The sequence below is a fragment of the Homarus americanus genome, unplaced genomic scaffold (genome assembly GCF_018991925.1).
Source record: "Homarus americanus isolate GMGI-L3 unplaced genomic scaffold, GMGI_Hamer_2.0 scaffold24057, whole genome shotgun sequence".
Lineage (NCBI taxonomy): Eukaryota > Metazoa > Arthropoda > Malacostraca > Decapoda > Nephropidae > Homarus > Homarus americanus.
The window spans coordinates 332,917-352,500 of NW_024746050.1; the positions used below are offsets into that span (position 1 = coordinate 332,917).

Sequence of the window (19,584 nt, forward strand, 5' to 3'; positions counted from 1 at the left end):
GCCAGAAAACAGATAGTGGATAATAACAATATTAACATGGCTGAGCCATTTGAGAACCTGAGCTCTCTTGTAGGCACCTGATATATACTATACATTTATCTCAAGGAAGTATTATGTAACATTTAGTATCATCTGGAATAGTACAATAGCATGGTGGTAATAATATCTTACTATGGTTATCTCAATATTTATTGATTTTATATTATAAGCATATACTTAAATTAGTGGAATTGAAAAACAAGTATAATGTGGGAGCAGTACACCATGGGTTGTACAGTAATAAGGTTGAACAAGAGGACAGAGCTGTCAGGATTATGTCTAGTTGGTAAATATGTTTATTGCAATGGTAATTTTTTATCTACTTGCATGATAGTTTCCGATAAAACGGTTTTGATACAATAAAAGCAGATACTGTAAATGTAGGTGTGACAAGAGACGTTAATACTTACACGATACCGTTCACTTCCTTCCTCTTCGTTACCATGACGCACTTTCCTCCTCCTCCTCCTCCCTTCCTCTCCCTCCTTACGATGACGCACTTTCCTCATCCTCCTTCATATGACGTATTTTCCTCCTCACATCTGTCGCTGTTTTGAGTATCCAATCAAGAGTTGATCTTTAGGTCAAGAGACGAGGACTTTCTCTCTTCCTCCTTCGTCCATCATCTACCCCCAGCTCCTCCTCAGTCTACCACCGCCCATAAACCTCCACTAGGCCGTGAGGTAAAGGCTGCCACTCACATCAAGGTACTACTGCGCCATTAGAATTTAAGTGGGATTTAATTTTTTCTTATGGCAGTTCTCAGTATCGGTAGTTAAAGGTGTCGGTGGTTAAAGGTGTCAGTAGTGGCAGCTTCTACCTGTTAGCAGCTTCCCTACACCACATTATCAGGCAATTGTAGATCTTGTGGCGGACGAAGGTTTAAGGAAAAGTTCAACTCGACACCAGAACATATTTAATGTTCATCAATATATTAAACTACACGATATACATTGGTAAAATATAGTTTAAATTCGTATTAAATTATGAAATGGTTAACAGGTCAATTTTTATAAGTTCAGGTGATAAAAATTTACCAAATTATTGTTTAGGGAAATTATATATTAACAGTTGGTATTCTTTTCTCCGGATCAGGCAGGGAGGAAGGGAGGAAAGGAAGGAATGAAGAGGAAGGGAGAAGAGGAATGGAAGGAATGAAGAGGAAGGGAGAAGAGGAATGGAAGGAATGAAGAGGAAGGGAGAAGAAAGCAGTGTTGGAGCCACAAGAGACCGAGTCCTCCAGTACGACCCCTCAACACTTTCTCCAGCACGACCCACCTCCTCCAGGTCACTAACTACCCCTCAGCGTTTGGTGGTTCAGCGAGGTAGAAGCAGGCACAGTAACCGCGTCCCCCCGAGAACGTCAAGTGAGGTTGGGAAGGACAGCCGTAGCAACACACGGTCATCCCCGACTCGAACTTGGCATGAAGGTCACACTCGAGGCAGACGTCCCCGCTCACACACTTGACCAGCTGCGAACACCAAAGTTATCTACAGTTAGTAAGTGTAGAACCAGTCCACTATATAGAACTAGTCCGCTATATTGGTTCTATCTAGTGGAAAAACCAGTCCGCTATACTAGTTTTTGTTACACCTATGAGTAGCCCCCTGTCTCACCCGGCAGTTGTGCCAAGACTCACCTGTGCATATCCAGTTAACCCGGTGGTAGTATTCTGGCTGTAGTGTTCGTGTCTAGTGAGGAGGTCTGCCGGGATGTGCAGAGCGACGCGCGCCTCCTCCCAGCTGTCCACCTTCACCACCGACCTCGTCACCTTCGTCAGTGTCACTGTCAACAACATCAGGTATTCAATAATCAACAAGACCCGACTTACCTCACTAGTTGGGGCTCTGGTAGGCCATGTGACGGGCTCCGGTGGCCATGTGTCAGCCTAAAGTGGCCAATGTAAAGTCAGGCCTACGCTGTCCTCCAGACCATGGCATTCAGGTTTACATCCAGAGGCAAAACTTGTTAATGTGCCCGAGTCTGGAGGCCAGCCGCGGTATCCACCAACACCCAGGGATTATATACAACAGTTTTAACCCCAGGACGTATATAGTCAGACATGGGAGAGGTCGAGTACTCTGGCTGGATGAGACAGCAGCCTACGCCACCTCTCATGTCTTAACAAATCACTACAAGTTCTCAAGAGGATCACACGCGTCTCATTAAGTATTGTAACGCAGGTGTTTGATGCTGGTCTACCACTCAACGTATTACTGTTATGTATAACAACATGGAGCCTTCCCTCACCATCTCCCATTTCAGTAACCCTTTCCGCCACCCAAACAAATGTTAACCCCCAAACCTTACCCCACAATCGGCAACCCTTCAACTCTTTCCTTCCCACCCCATGGAAACCCTCCCACCCACAATGGCAACCATCCCCTGCCCCAAAGACAGTACAAGAACCTTACATATTTCCACCAGGTCCATGTTACCAACTTCGTAAAAGGACCTCATGTTAATAAACGCCGACGTGACAGACTCTTCCCCGCCCCGCACCTCCACTGGCGGCGGCCCCTGCAACACACAACACCAAGTAGTGAATTTACAAGGGAAAATATTACTGTCAAGGGGAAAAATGGACTAAACATGAAAAAAAGTGCAAGTTTAAGTAAGTTAGTAAAATAAACAATCAAAACAACTAAAATAAAAAAATGGAATAGTATATAGAAGTAAAACTAATAAGGTATAAATATGGTTAATTACACAAGACTACAGCACACAAGTTATTTTATTAACTTAAAATATTTTGCGTTTAAGAATTAGTATAGACTCGAGACATTTTAACTATACTAATTATAATATACTAGTTTATATATTCTAGAGGTGGTCAGCTGAGGTGTGGAAGGGGTTACGATGTGGGAAGGAGAGCATAGTTTAGGTACGGAGACAATATACACACCTGGACGACTGTACCTGACAGGTAACTCTTCTCTGGGCCGCACACACCCTCACCTGTGTTAGAGACAATTAGATTTGGACAGGTAGTTTTAAGAGGATTTTATTTATTTATTTTTTAAATATTTGTCAAGTTTAAGAAGAAATTTTAAGGTTCATAATCTTGGACGACATGATTTTTATTTAGGTTTGAGATATTTAATAAAGTGATGCATGTTTACCATCAGTAGTAGGGGCGTGGGTCTCTTGTGTGGGCGGCGGGTGTGTGTAACTCTCTCCTGTAGGTAGGTGGAGGTCTTGTGAATACGGCAACTCCCTCGCATCTGTTAAATACTGTGAATCTGCCTCCTCATACTTGCTCGTGGAATCATCCTCACCAGGGACGGACATTTCGTAGTCTGTGTCAAAGCCAAAGAACGCCCAAAACACATTCCAATAACTCTGGTCTTCGGATGGCTCCTGCCTCTTCTGCCTATTTCTTTCCCATTCCAAGTTGCGGATAACCTTCAACAGCCCGAGAGGAACACCGGATGGATCTGCTGCTCTAGTTCTGGCGATGGTCTTCAACGTCTCGAAGTCGAGGGTCGAGTGAGAGACACCAGAGTTCAAAGTGGTTCTCCTGTACGCTTCTATAAAGGCTTCCATACGTTTCTGTGCTAAGCGCCATTGACGTTCTGCCTGTTGGCGTAGTATGTATTCCACCATCAACGCTCCTTTCTGCACTTCATAGATCGCCAATACTCGACTCAGGTCAGAAATATCGTACTTGGCTGTTGTGTCCTCTCTGGCCCCAGTTTCATCATTCTCTTTTAAGCCTTTCAGCAAGAGGTTTAACTTGACGCGGCGGTCTTCAGTGAAGTCGTCGTCTTGCGGTTGACCATATATACACATTAACCGTATACCGACCACCGCAACACGATGCAATTCCTGGGCAGTTGGAAATATTATCCCGCCTTCAATAGTGTTTCCCAAAAGATCTGGATTATTGCACATTTTCCAATGAAATCCAAAAACTTTATCCAACATGGTAACAATATCACCTCTGGAACCTATAGGCTTCGCGGTAGAGTACCTCCTCTTCAGCCCCTTCAGTAGTTCCCCAAGATTGTGGAACAGCTCCCGGGAATAATAGTCCACCACCGCCACTATGTTCTCCTCTGTTACCTTCACCAGGTTCACCAAATCCGCAATGTATTCGTACCCAGCGTCTACCTCGACCAGTCTACTGTACCTCCTCGCCTGCTCGGCTAACTTGCCCTTTAAGGAAGAAGCCAAGTCGCGGAGACGCTTCAAGTTCGCCTCAACCTCCGCTCGTGTCGTGTCGAGTGTTTTTTCACCAGTCGTCTTTATGTTTCCAGCTAATTCTTCAATAGTATCCTGTGGAAAAAAATACTGGGGCGAGAACGGTTCCCTGGGTGTATAGAAGACATCTTTCTCTTCCATTAAACTGTGGAATAATCTTTGTACCATACTCGTGGTGATGTATTCATTCTTCAACCAGACCGGCGAGTCATGTTCTTCAAAGTCAAGGCGGGGAAGTACCATATACACGAGGCTTCTTAGGATATAACCAAGAGCTAATACAACAACTAATATGCCATTGTTCTTACTGGTTAACATCACTTGCTTCGTCTCGTGGTGTTCGTCTGGAGAGTCAGGGTTAGTGACTGCGACCGACCCACACCACCAGAGGGCGAGAGCGAGACACAGGCAGCGTCCTCTCATCCTGTGGCAGATAGAAGGTTCATCGTTAGCCATCCACACCCCGCTAACCCACACCCGTCGATTACTAGCTACCCATCCACACCCCGCTAACCCACACCCGTCGATTACTAGCTACCCATCCACACCCCGCTAACCCACACCCGTCGATTACTAGCTACCCATCCACACCCCGCTAACCCACACCCGTCGATTACTAGCTACCCATCCACACCCCGCTAACCCACACCCGTCGATTACTAGCTACTGCATTAAGTGGGGAACACCTAGAGACCGTCAACATCTTACTCAAAACAACAAAATTCAAATATAAACATTTCCACTATTCTCAATTCCTATATAAACCTAAAGTGACAATTTTCTTCCGAGCATTCAAGTGGTTTTACAGTATCTTGTCTAACGCCATTAACCTTCTGTCCTTACAACAGCCAAGACGAAAGTACCATTAAACACCATAACTCGTCCCTCTACCAAGACCCTTTACCAATTCTTCTCACAAACCCCAAAATCTTGTACCAATGTTTCTTCCTTCAATTATTAATCCCTAATCCCTCACACACTGCCTTACAGCCTAATTAAAATCTTCAGAAAATTGCGCTTCTGGGATTGAAGATTAATTTTTTCCTTGGCCTTTTTATTCTGTCTAACATAACTTAATTATTTCACCTATGAAGTCTTTGTGTCCAATATATTCCCAAACTTCTCGATTAAATTTCTGTCTATGGATCAATTTTTTCCTCAACCGCCCAACAGTCGAGGCATTTCACAAACAACAACTATCACTTAAAACATCTCGCACAGTTTGGAGGATCGTAATAAAAACTAAACTAATACATTTTCGTACAATTTTAAGCATTTTCTTTATTCGTTTGTTTCTCTAACCTATCATGAATTACCTGTAGTGGGCAGAGCACGGAAGACGAGGGAAACGCAGGGTATAAAACTGAGCCTATGGCAGTACTAGACACGATCTTTCGCGCTTTATAGGCGAAAACTAGTTACAGTAAAAACGGCGGCGTCAACCGTTCTGGAGATATAAGGGAGTGAATCCGAGATAATCAATATGTTTAAGAAACAGGATCTGATAAGGGGGTTTGTAATACCCCCTAGATAGATTGTCATTTGCTTTTTATTTTAAAGGATTGGATTCCAAGTCAACTAAGATACTATTAAGTTCTTCCATAAGGACTCATTGATTCCAACAACTATGGCGTCGTCTACTGGAAAATCTGTAAGTTACCACAACACAAAATAATAATAAACGGTTTATTAATAGAGTTGCAGCCGGTGACAAATTATACAAACTTACATGTGATATAGACAATAATATACGTTCAACACATTAACAGGGCTGTACAGTACATAAATCAGGAACCGTTTATTATTTTATCAATAGATGGGATGGTGTTATTCTCATCTATTAAAATCTGCGCTTGTTGAAGACCAAGACCGTGTGTTAATGACCTAATATGACTTCCTGGGAGGCCGTACAAGTGACCAAACTGCGGCAGGAAAGCGACATTGAAGGTAACTGGGAGGCCGTACAAGTGACCAAACTGCGGCAGGAAAGCGACATTGAAGGTAACAGGTCTGGTGGAACAGTCACTGCCCACCACCCACCATGTTACTTAAGCCGTTACGGGATCCTTAACAAGTTTATAAGGATAAAAAACAAACAATTGGTTTGGGAACACGGTAGCGCCGCCCCCCGGTAAGGATTTTAAGGAAGGATAGGAAAGAATTACAAGGTTAGTTTAGCCGATTGTCGTATGCAAATATGTGGGGTCAAATTTTGGTGAACTTCCACAAATTATTTCTGGTGGCAAGAAGTCTCCTCCACCATAACTAAGCACACAATACAGGATACAGTTCCCTTTACTGTATCATCCTTTATAACGCCCAAGAACCTCTGACGATCAACTTACCAGGAAGACAAGAACAATCTAATGGCAAGAAACTCGTCACAAAGAATCCAACTCTCTAAAAAAGATACCAATCCCTTATGCAAGTTACAATCCCTCTTCTCAACTCGAGTCAACTATAGTCAACTATAGTCAAAGAAGGTTTCCTCCGTTAGGATATTAATTCCCACTACCGGAGTGTATAATCACCTGCTGTGGCTCAGAAGCATCGTAAATAAAAAGAAAAACCAAGAAACCCTGACGTTCGATACTACGGTAACTCTTCACTAACTTACAATAACAAAACATGGAGGATCACTTTCTGAAATAATGTCATAAGCAATGATAAACTTCCCAACACCGCCACTAGATAATATGAACTCTTAGTTATGCCCACACAAACGCTTACCTTCGTCCTGACGCGAGTAACCAAGTCGTCCGTCGTGCACACCACCTACCGTGACACCTGGTGAACTGAGGTCTGTGGCCGGTGTAGCGACGGAGGTAAACAAACCCAGCCAGCCAGGTACATAATCACCTCGTTTATCACTCGAGTGTTCGCTATTCCCGCCAAATTCTATACCAAGGGTTAATAGGGAAGTGAAACTGTAGATCTGGACCATTACTTTTAACGTGATGGCCTGACGTGAACTGGTGGCGCCATCTACAAGAGTGAAAAACAACGAGTCATGGAAAACGAATGACCAATGTATTTCTAAAGTGATAATTATAGGGATATATGTTGTATTTCCCTTTAGATGGTTCTTACACACACACACTAACCCCTGTCTCCCATGAACGATCTTTGTTCTGTGAGACTAAGCGGAGGTGACCGCTCGTATACGCGAACATAAAACAGCTCTCATGTTGTTCGGAGTTATTGTAGGGGTTGTGGGAACAGCGTCACCAAGCCAAGGGAATCACCAAGCCATTAGCGTCACCAGGCCAAGGACGTCACCAGGCCAAGGGCGTCACCAGGCCAAGGGAATCACAAAGCCACGAGCGTCACCAGGTCAAGAACGTCACTAGGCCAAGAATGTCACTAGGCCAAGGGAATCACCAAGCCATGAGCGTCACCAGGCCAAGAACGTCACCAGGCCAAGAACGTCACCAGGCCAAGAACGTCACCAGGCCAAGGGAATCAAAAGCCACGAGCGTCACCAGGCCAAGGGAATCACAAAGCCACGAGCGTCACCAGGCCACAAACGTCACCAGGCCACAAACGTCACCAGGCCAAGAACGTCACCAGGCCACAAACGTCACCAGGCCAAGAACGTCACCAGGCCAATGGAATCACAAAGCCACGAGCGTCACCAGGTCAAGAACGTCACTAGGCCAAGAATGTCACCAGGCCAAGAACGTCACCAGGCCACAAACGTCACCAGGCCAAGGGAATCACAAAGCCACGAGCGTCACCAGGCCAAGAACGTCACCAGACCACAAACGTCACCAGGCCAAGAACGTCACCGGCCACAAACGTCACCAGGCCAAGAACGTCACCAGGCCAAGGAATCACAAAGTCACGAGCGTTACCAGGTCAAGAACGTCACTAGGCCAAGAATGTCACCAGGCCACAAACGTCACCAGGCCAAGGGCGTCACCAGGCCAAGGGCGTCACCAGGCCAAGGGCGTCACCAGGCCAAGGGAATCACCAGGCCAAGGAAATCACCAGGCCAAGGGAATCACCAGGCCAGGGCGTCACCAGGCCAAGGGCGTCACCAGGCCAAGGGCGTCACCAGGCCAAGGGCGTCACCAGGCCAGGGCGTCACCAGGCCAAGGGAATCACCAGGCCAAGGGCGTCACCAGGCAAGGGCGTCACCAGGCCAAGGGAATCACAAAGCCACGAGCGTCACCAGGTCAAGAATGTCACCAGGTCAAGAACGTCACCAGGCCAAGAACGTCACCAGCCCAGCTACTGCATCCCACCAGGTGACGTCATTTGGTAAGTAAACAGGTGTTTATTTTAGTTGTTTACACCAGGTGCTGCCTCCTGGCGGTAATAAACTTCACTTTGTATAGGAGTAGAGAGATTCACTCCTCCAACTGTCTAAGAGACGATCTGTTTAGTGACGTCAGACACTATGGACGATGTGAATGTGACGTCATTAACTCCCTCGGATATTTACACGTCTCGTTTATAGAGAAAAAGATCCCGTTCTGTCACTAATGGACACACACAGGGAAGGAGGTCACTGGTGTGTGTGTGTGCAGGAGTAAGTGAAGGTAGTATGTGGGACTGGGAAGAGGGTGTTGGAGTAGAAGACGGTGAAGTGAGGAGGTGACGGATGACAGAGTGAGAGGTGGGGAGGAGTGAGACAGGTGAGGAGGGTGAGAGGGAGTGAGAGGTGAGGGGGTGGGGAGAGTGGGGAGTGGGGAGAGTGAGGTGAGAGGTGAAGTGAGAGGGAGTGAGGGGTGAAGGTGAGAGGTGAGGGGGTGAGAGGGTGGGGGTGAGAGGTGAGGGAGTGAGGGAGGGTGAGAGTGGAGGTGAGGGGGTGAGAGGTGGGGGGTGTGAGGAGGTGAGGTGAGGAGAGTGAGGTGAGGAGGTGAGGTGAGGTGGGGAGGTGAGGAGGTGAGAGGTGGGGAGGTGGGGGTGAGGTGAGGTGGAGAGGGTGACAGGTGGAGGTGAGGTGGGAGGTGAGGGTGAGGAGGTGGGGGTGAGGTGAGGTGAGGTGAGAGTGGGGAGGTGGGGGTGAGGTGGTGGGGGTGAGGTGAGTGGGGGGTGAGGTGGGTGGGTGAGGAGAGAGAGAGGTGAGGAGGGTAGGGAGGTGGGGGTGAGGAGGGAGGAGAGAGGTGAGGGTGGTGAGGGTGAGGGTGAGAGTAAGGTGAGAGAGAGAGGAGAGGGTGAGGGAGGTGAGGGAGTGGGGAGGAGGGTTTGAACCAGATATGCATCTCAACAATCATGCGGACAATTCACACACACACACACACACACGCACATACACACCCACACACACACACACACACACCACACACACACACACACACACACACACATCCATACACACCCCACACACACACACACACACACCCACACACACACACACACACACCCAACACACACACACACACACACACACACACACACACACACACACACACACACACACACACACACATCACACCCACACACACACACACACACACACACACACACACACACACACACACCACACCCATACACACACACACACACGCACACACACAGCTATTGACCTCAGGCTTCGAGAAGTCTTATACCATGGCTTACAGACTTCCTCAGTGACCGACATAAGCTGTACGCTTCCGAGGGCTGTCTCCACCTTTCAGTCACTCACCTGTGGCGTCCCCCAAGGCACCAAGATGGGACCACTCTGCTTCCTTATGCTCATCAATGATGCCTAAGAGAAACCCTGCTCGCTGGAAATATGTCGACGACTCCACCATTGGGATCAGCGTCAACAATTCTGCTTCAACTATACCGCCCTTCAGGATTTATTGAACAGTCTCCAAAACTGGGCACCATCAACCATGTCCCCATCAACCATACCAAGACCATGGTTATGCATCAACCTCTCCTCCGACATTGTCCCACCTCCTTCCATTACTCTAGGTCCGAACACACTCCAGGTTGTAGATCCACGAAGTTCCTCGGCGTCACCATAGACAACAAACTAAATTGGAAACCACCGTCAGTGAAGTTGTCAAATCCTCAGTTTCCGTCTCCACCTCCTCCGCCGACTCAAGTCCCTCAGAGTTCCTGCCCCGAGCTCCTCAGTGTTTACACAACATTCATACTTCCCAAGCTCACCTATGCCTCCCCCACCTGGTCTTCCTCCTAAATGCCACCAAGTAAACACCTAGAAAAGTGCAAAAGGGGCATGCAAGATTATACTCTCCCTTCCTACTCCACATATCAAGAAGCGCTCAACACACTGACCCTTTCGACTCTCACTGACCATCACCACGACCTCATCTGCAAATTTGGTAGAAGCTTCTACACCATCCTCGACACCGGCTCCTACTACCACCTGAGATCCCTAGCCGAAATTGCTGTTTCGACACCACAACCGCATCCAGCCCATACGTGCACGAACTGATCGCTATAGAACAGCCCAGTCCCAACCATTGTAAAAATTATCAATAACTTGTAATAAACCAGTGTATTCACTCCCAGTAAACACTGCTCCTTACACTGTCACTATGTTGAAATGAACTGTAGTTTGAGCTTTTCCACATCTAGTTAATATATATCTTATTTGTATCTTATGTTTACTTGTATATTATTTTGTAATTCGTATTCCCCAAATATGTAACTGTATATTTTCAGCCTTCTGGCTGCCAGCTCTTTCAATAAACCGTTAATTATTATTATTATTATTATTACACCCATACACACACACACACCCACACCCATACACACACACACACACCCACACCCATACACACACACACACACACCCACACACCATACACACACACACACACACACCCACACATCACACACACACACACACACACACCCACACACCCACACACACACACACACACACCCACACACCCATACACACACACACACACACACCCACACACCCATACACACACACACACACACCCACACACCCATACACACACACACACACGCACACCCACACACCCATACACACACACACACGCACACCCACACACCCATACACACACACACACACACACCCACACACCCACACACACACACACACACCCACACACCCGTGGTAGTGGTGGTAGGTCAGGTTAGGTTAGGGTTAGGTTATTTTCTCAGAACATTCTTATATTCATATGATTCAAGAGAAACTGTTATTAGGGTGTTGGAGATTCCCGGGGTAGAGGGGTGTGGTGGGCGGAGGGGAGGGGGAGGGTGTAGTGGGGCGGAGGGGGGAGGGGAGGGTGTAGTGGGGGGAGGGGAGGGGAGGGTGGTAGGGGGGGGGGGGCAGGGGGAGGGTGTAGTGGGGGGCAGGGGAAGGGTGTAGTGGAGGGACAGGGGAGGGTGTAGTGGGGGGGACAGAGTAGTGGGGGGAGGAGGGGGAGGGTGTAGTGGGGGGGCAGGGAGGGGGGAGAGTGTACTAGAGCGCGTGCGTGTGACCAGGTTAAAGCCCCTCCCCCTCTGTGTACTGAGAGGCGTATATACCAGCGCGCGGTCAGCTGGGGGCCCCACTCTGCCACCTGACACACCCCCGCGCTCACCGCCGCCCCTCACGCGTCTCTTGTCTCGCTCACTCGTGCCCTCTAACACCACCGACAGCTCCCGCGGCCCCGAGACTCTTCCTCGTGTGTGACCAGTGAACAAGACAGAGGTAAGTGAGTCTTCCTGTTACACCTAATGACCTTACTGCCATCTTCACCCGGCCAAAACTTGTTGCACCATTCAACATTCTGGACGACCTCACGACTCGTTAACTACCCGCTGCGTCATATTACATTGTACAGCCCAAACCGACCCTCGTATAGCTTACCTGATGAGTGTCCTAACTGCCATCATAAATTACCCAGGTAACTAGTTAACGATCACCACCTAAGAATAATTACCCAGGTAACTAATTAACGACCAATACCTGAGATTAATTACCCAGGTAACTAATTAACGATCACCACCTGAAATAAATTACCCAGGTAACTAATCAACGACCAACACCTGAGCTTAAATACCCAGGTAACCTCAATACCTGATAAAATTACTCATTTCAATACACGGGAGAATTTACATCATTATCTAGATAGTTTTTTTTAGGTTAAGTTCATGAGCCAGAGTCAGTCAGCCCCCCCCCCCCCTCTCCTGCATGACAAAGTTTTAATGCTTGTAATTGACCGTGAAGCCGTATATCTCATTAACGTGTGTTCATGTTTGTAAGGCTTTTATTAATGATCTATTGACGTCAAATAATTAAAAAAGAATAATAATTAACGAATGAACTTTAGTCGATAACAGAACACAGAATTTTGAGGGTTTATGGAGCTTTTTCTCTTTAAATTGTTGGAACTTTTTTTTTGTAAGCGACCCGTTAACAGGTTATGGTGGAGGGGGGGTGATAGATGGTGTTATTTCTGGGTTGAGTCTTCTGTTATCTGTTGTTGGGTTTGATTTACCGTTGATTGGGTTATTGTTTCCCGTTAGTTTAGTTCTTTGTCGTTTTAAGGTGTATGTTTGTAGCCCCTTAACATCTCCTCTGTATGTACTGTATGTATGTATGTATGTATGTATGTATGTATGTATGTATGTATGTATGTTATTTACAAACCCATTACCTTATTAAAGCATTCATCAGTTACACCCATTAGTCAGATATACTTTTCAACCCATTAACAATTTACTCTATAACACCCCATTAGTTAATTATACCCATTAGCCCATTAATTAGCCCTATTAGCTGCCCTATTAACACCTGACCACTTGCCTCCATTAGCCCATTAATTAGCCCTATTAGCTGCCCTATTAACACCTGACCACTTGCCTCCATTAGCCCATTAATTCTCAACACAGGCTGGTGGCCGGCACAGGTGTTAATGAGGCTTAATGACAATACCTGTTGAGTGTCAGGTGAATAAACTGTGTGGATTAATGTAGTGACTGTTGGTGGATAGCTGTCTTATTACTTACTGTCCTATACCACTTATCATACCGCTTCTGTATATGACTATTACCATATTATATATCACTGTACCTCTGTCATGTACCGCTGTCATGTATCACTGCACTGTTTTCATACACTACTGTATCGTTGTCTTTTACCACTGTACCGCTGTACCGGTGTCTTGCGTTGCTGTAACACTGTCGTCTGCTACTGTACCGCTTTAATGCACCATTATATATGTGTGTGTGTGTGTGTGTGTGTGTGTGTGTGTGTGTGTGTGTGTGAGTGTGTGTGTGTAACAACAATAATAATAATAATAATAATAGTAATAATAATAAAAAATAATAATAACAATAATAATAACAATAATAAAAGCACTTACAATTACTATGAAATAACAATAACAATAACAAACACCAAAAGGATAATAAACGAAGCTAGAACGACATAGTGAACAAAGTAAAGAGAGGAGGAGGAGGAGAAGGATTAGGAAGTGTTTTGTTATAGTGACCACCAGTAATGAAGGAGGGAAGAGATGAAAGGAAAGTTGATGATGAGGAAGTGGGAAAAATGGGTTTAGAATAGAGGATAGGGGTAGATTATTCTGGGTGTAGATTACCTGTGAGAGTGGGTAGGTGGGTAGGGTTTGGTTATGACGTCAACAGGTAAAATAATGATAACGATGATGAAAAGGTGATAATGATAATAATAATAACAATAATAATAATATAACGACAATGATAAACGAAGAATTATCCCTTTCACATGTGTTTGGGCTCACTAAATATATTTCCTAAATCATTTTACCACGTATCTTTTAATATATAATTGTTGATAACTTGTATTTTATTACTCTAGAATACGTGTTTAAAGATTCTAGTTGTTAATGCGTAGTAATACATTATACTACGAATACATTATGTAATACCTGATCAATTAATTCGGAGATCACACTGTTTCCATTCTACCGTCATTTGTTTTCGAAGTTTGTCTGAATGTTTTCTGAATTACATCCCTTATACTTTTTTTCTATACACGATGTTATTTATTCTGATTTATTATAAGTTTTTCGAGAAACCATTAGGGAGCGGTTACAACCCATTTAGGTCCCACCAATAGTATACCCCTGAGGTGTTGCCCCTTACAGCACCCTTACCTTGTTCCTGTAGTCCTCTCTCTCTCTCTCTCTCTCTGTAGTATTATGTAGGTCTATTAATGTGTTGTGTTGGTTGTTGTGATGTGTTTTTTGGGGTTTCTAAGTTATGATTGTTGTTGTTTTTGTTATTGTTGTTCTTCTTCTATACTACTACTACTACTACTACTACTACTACTACTATTACTTTTTTTTTTTCAACGTGGCCTCCAGCCTCCCCCAATAGCCACACCTTCGCCACCATTTATTTACCTTAATATTAAATACCCTAATACATAAGTAGCTATCCTATCTGTGTTAAATTAGTTGAGCCGCAGATCTATGCGGCATTCAGTGACTGTAGCCTCATAGTCAATATCTGCAGCAGTTGTCGGCGTAGGGGCAGAAGCTCTCGTTCCCCTGAGGCAGAGCAAAGCCGACCGAAGGAGAGAGAAAGACAGTCGACATCTCATCCAGGCTGTGACATAACTTCTGGGCTGCTGCTTCTGTTCGGAGATCAGCTCCGCGAGTCTGGCGTAGAAACGCCTTGCACTTGGGCCCATCCCACCAAAGGTTGTGAACACTAGAGGAGTGAAGCTGCCTTGATCAACGTTTTGGATTCTCTCCCCATATGCCCTTATCTTGTCGTTCTCGTTCCTCCTATGCACAGCATCGAGAGCTAGGTTACGGTGACATGCGGCCATGGGATAAAAAATCCTGATGTCGAAGAAAGCTCGCTGTCCTCGCGTCCAGAATCCTCGAACACTGACGTCAACACGGGCTTCCTTCAACATATTTGCTGTGAGGTCCCTTACTTCGTCATGCCTCATGCATATGAAGCCCCCTTTCTTGCACACCATGGCGTGATCGACGTCATAGGAAGACCCACACACGCATTGGGAGGGCAAACCTTCCACCGGTCTACCATACCTAACAGCAATGGCATCTGTAAATTCTTGTTTATTGAGACTGAAACCATTTGCCTTTATCGGTAACGTAGTTAACCAGTTCGAGGCGCCCACCTCCTGCGCTATAGCTACTTTTTTTCAAATTCTCTGGTACTTGCAGCAAGAAATGCTACAACTTATCACTTTATCCGTTCTGTCGTAATGGACCTTGGAATCTTGTTTAGTTCACTGGTATCCACCTCCCCTGTTGCGTTCTGAGCTATTATGTGGTCCGTGAGGGCTGCCGTGAGCTTAACTACTTACTACTATTACTATTACTACTATTACTACTACTACTACTACTACTACTAATATCTGGTGTAAACATTGCCCAATAAACAAGAGAGGCCCAAAGTCACTCCCCCGAAGCACACCAGAAACGATGAACCCAATATCACTACTAAAATATACATAAAATAAACCTCTTCTCTTTTATCAATAAGTAATTCTTCCGTAGATCGAGAAAATAACAACTAATACCAATGATTTTTTCGATTTATTTAGGAATATTTCTTACTTGAAAGAGTTATCTGTAGTAAGTTGTGTTTGATCTGAAGAATGTTAGACTTGAATCATTTTGTCAAGTTCACCAACACACGTAATAGGAGTTTAGTAAGATATTTAAGAGTTGTTTTGGGGGTCTTGAACACTATACGCCCGGGGTCTTGAACACTATACGCCCGGGGTCTTGAACACTATACACCCGGGGTCTTGAACATTATACGCCCGGGCCTGGAATACTATACGCCCGGGGTCTTGAATATCATATACGCCCGGGTCTTGAATGATTATGTACGCCTGGGAATCTGAACACCATACGCCCGGGTTCCTGAATACTATACGCCCGGGTCTTGAACACACCATACGCCCGGGGCCGGAACACTATACGCCCGGTCTTGAACACCATACGCCTGGGTCTTGAATACCATACGCCCGGGTCTTGAACATCATACGCCCGGGGTCTGAAGACCATACGCCCGGCCTTGAACACCATACGCCTGGGTTCGAACACTATACGCCAGTTCGGAACACTATACGCCCGGGTCTGAACACTATACGCCCGGGGTTCTGAACACTATACGCCTGGGGTCTTGAATACTCATACACCCGGGGTCTTGAAACACTATACGCCCCGGGTTCCTGAATGATTACACGCCCGGGAATATTATACGCCCGGGGTCTTGAACACTATACGCCCGGGGTCTTGAACACTATACGCCCGGGGTCTTGAACACTATACGCCCGGGGTCTTGAACACTATACGCCCGGGGAGGGGGTGATCGATGAATTTCACAATGAACACTACGAATCCTGTTGTCTCGGTAGATTATCAAAATACTTCGTTCGTTGTGTCATATTGTCTCACACAAAATGGTGAAGATAGTTTTTGGAGTGTGGTATGGAGGAGGAATTAAATACTTAGTTCTGATTGGGTCTTCCCTGCACTGACGTCATCACCTTTCCTTTTCCCAGCTGTTCTCCGCCACTCCAGCAGATTAAATAACGATGGTGCTCTTACCTTGTGATAAAAGCCTAATAGATAACATAAATTCCACAACAGATGATAAATGGAAGATTAATAAACAATAATAGAGAGAAATAAACAAATAAATGAATAATAGAGAAACGCAATTGTGTATTTTAGTGTTATAGCTTTGTTATAACTGTTGTAGATAATAACAGGGATAGACTATTAAGGAGAGTTAACATTATGTTGTTATCTTTGTATATATAGACTCTAGTATTGTATTATATCAGCAAAATAACACGTTACTCATTTCTGTACTGATCGGGGGTGCTGATGACAACGAACTCAAAATTATTGTATTTGCGTCTATATTTATACTTATAAATCTTAATAAAAACGAATTTAATCACTTTCTAAATCAACAGGATATTAAAAATTAATTAATTGTTATTCATCTCACGCAAAACTGTTATTTTGGGTTATTTTATATTTTGAAGTTGTTAGACCAGCGATCTCTGACATCTCTTCCTCATCAGTGTTGCTGGGTGTCTCTGTAATGTCGTGTTTCTATTTCTCTTTCCCTTGTTTTATATGTTTCAGTTCTCTCACCACCTTGTAACGCCCTAGGGGAAAACATCAGAAGTGATCAGTTAAGCAGGAAGTCTTTGTTAGTTAGTTTCAGTTGGCTCACGAGACAAGGGAAAGTGGGCTGGTGTCATGTCGCGTGTCTGCCCCAAAACATTACACCTTTGTTTACATTGTCTCTATATATTTCCTCTCTTATTATGATTTACGCTTTTTATATACTATTTATTGAATGATTAACCTTTACTACGTATTAACAATCAAGTTTCAGCCACAGATGTATAGAATATATTGAATTGTGGGCTAAAATGATATTACGTTACAGCTGATGTTATGATCTGGCGGGGCGTCGAGAGAGAGAGAGAGAGAGAGAGAGAGAGAGAGAGCATAAAATAATAAACTCCCAAACATGTTATCTCCCCAATAACCCTACGACCTTCCTACCTTTCCTCCCCCTACCTTTCCTCCCCCTCCTCCCCCTCCTTCCCCTCCCCCTCCCCCCACACGGCCCCCAGCAGGTTAAGTCAAGTGGCCCTGTGTGTCGACTAAGGCCACCGAGATATTATCAGAACAATCTAATCTCTCTTATCACCCCCACTCGTCCTGTATTTTCGTACCAAGACCCTGAGTGTTTTTTCTCCACCAATCAAAACCCAGATAATGAATTGATCTCTACTAATGAGGTATTAATGAGGTGTTTTAGCGTTCGTAATGAGGTAAAAAAAAGAAGACCAAATCTATTCAGGTTCTGTGAGTTACTTTGTTGACTCTGTGGGTGGGAAGTGATCCATCAACCAGGCTGTTTGGCTGTTTGTGTGTCCGGACGTCTGACCGATTGGTGATTAACTGAATTAGTTTTTTTGTTTTTTTTTACGACGAATCACAAACTCTGGGGAAGATTTTTATTTTTAATGTTGATAAGATTTGATTTATTTCCTTAAGTAGTGAGGTAATTAGTTTTGTTAGGTGACCACGTAGTTTGAGTGAGTGAGTGATTGTACACCTTCACCACCCACTGTACACACCCTCACCACCCACTGTACACACCTTCACCACCCACTGTACACACCCTCACCACCCACTGTACACACCCTCACCACCCACTGTACACACCTTCACCACCCACTGTACACACCCTCACCACCACCACACACCTCACCACCCACTGCACACACCCCACCACCACTGCACACACCTCTCACCACCCACTGCACACACACCCTCACCACCCACGTACACACCCCTCACCACTCACTGCACACACCTCACCACCCACTGTACACACCACCACCACTGCACACACCTCTTCACCACCACTGCATTACCTCTCACCACTCCATCACTGCACACACCCTCACCACCCACTGCACACACCCTCACCACCCACTGCACACCTCACCACCCACTGCACACACCTCACCACCACTGCACACACCCTGCACTGATTGCACACACACCCTCACCACCCACTGTACACACCTTCACCACCCACTGTACACACCCTCACCACCCACTGTACACACCTTCACCACCCACTGTACACACCCTCACCACCACTCAACACCCTCACCACCACTCAACACCCTCACCACCACTCAACACCCTCACCACCACTCAACACCCACTCACCACCACTCTACACCCAATCACCAATCAGCCCTCAAATTCTTCTCACCTGATTGGCTAATTTTACAAACATCAACATCACCAAAGCCTCATGTCACTCACCTCAACACACAAAGTTAACATGAAAAAAAAGATGAAATAAAAGTGACCCCATGAAGTAATTTATATGAAGCATGTCGGGGTAAACACGGGGTCCACTCTAGCTGAAATACCATCTTGTTTACCCCAGTTGTTGGCGTAAACAACTTGAATCTTTGATGATCTTTGTACTCGGGAATTAGACATTTAAATACTGTAAACACTCGGACAGATTGGTGACCCGCAGTGGACAGTTGATGTAAATATTGATGTTTTTTTGTGTGTGTGGTCGTCGTTCTGGAGGCTGTATCAAGACCATCAGTCACGACTCTCGACCCAATTTTCGTGAACACAACCCACGAATGTTAGTGTGTGTGTGTGTGTGTGTGTGTGTGTGTGTGTGTGTTTACTTTATGTTTGGTTCACGATGATGGTGATGGTCGTGATGGTGGTCGTGACGGTGGTCGTGACGGTGGTAGTGATGGTGGTAGTGACGGCGGTAGTGATGGTGGTAGTGACGGTGGTAGTGATGGTGGTAGTGACGGTGGTAGTGATGGTGGTAGTGACGGTGGTTGTGACGGTGGTAGTGACGGTGGTAGT

General features: G+C 45.5%; 2 protein-coding genes and 1 pseudogene across 2 annotated transcripts; 2 read left to right on the plus strand and 1 right to left on the minus strand.

The window, feature by feature from the left end:
* Window positions 1–691: 691 nt before the first annotated feature.
* On the minus strand, window positions 692–7,022 carry LOC121878903. The gene is made up of 6 exons (XM_042385340.1): window positions 6,974–7,022; window positions 3,163–4,667; window positions 2,946–2,998; window positions 2,455–2,560; window positions 1,680–1,825; window positions 692–1,511 (listed from the first exon to the last, which is right to left on the minus strand). The coding sequence occupies exons 2-6, from the start codon at window positions 4,664–4,666 to the stop codon at window positions 1,335–1,337; spliced, it is 1,986 nt and encodes a 661-aa protein (XP_042241274.1). The 5' UTR covers window position 4,667; window positions 6,974–7,022; the 3' UTR covers window positions 692–1,334.
* A 578-nt stretch (window positions 7,023–7,600) lies between these two features.
* Window positions 7,601–8,497, plus strand: LOC121878898 (glutenin, high molecular weight subunit DY10-like). The gene has a single exon (XM_042385337.1). It carries the CDS (start codon window positions 7,601–7,603, stop codon window positions 8,495–8,497), a length of 897 nt encoding a protein of 298 aa, XP_042241271.1.
* A 3,219-nt stretch (window positions 8,498–11,716) lies between these two features.
* The window catches only part of LOC121878899, a 53,246-nt pseudogene continuing 45,378 nt past the window's right edge, over window positions 11,717–19,584 (plus strand).

Excerpts from the sequence above, each read along its gene's own strand:
- LOC121878903 (XM_042385340.1), bottom strand. The coding sequence starts at position 4,666 with ATGAGAGGACGCTGCCTGTGTCTCGCTCTCGCCCTCTGGTGGTGTGGG. Across the intron at positions 2,561-2,945 it reads TGTCAGGTACAGTCGTCCAG|GGGCCGCCGCCAGTGGAGGT; the intron begins GTGTGTATATTG and ends TGTGTGTTGCAG. Across the intron at positions 1,512-1,679 it reads GGTTAACTGGATATGCACAG|CTGGTCAAGTGTGTGAGCGG; the intron begins GTGAGTCTTGGC and ends TGGTGTTCGCAG.
- LOC121878898 (XM_042385337.1), top strand. The coding sequence starts at position 7,601 with ATGTCACTAGGCCAAGGGAATCACCAAGCCATGAGCGTCACCAGGCCA.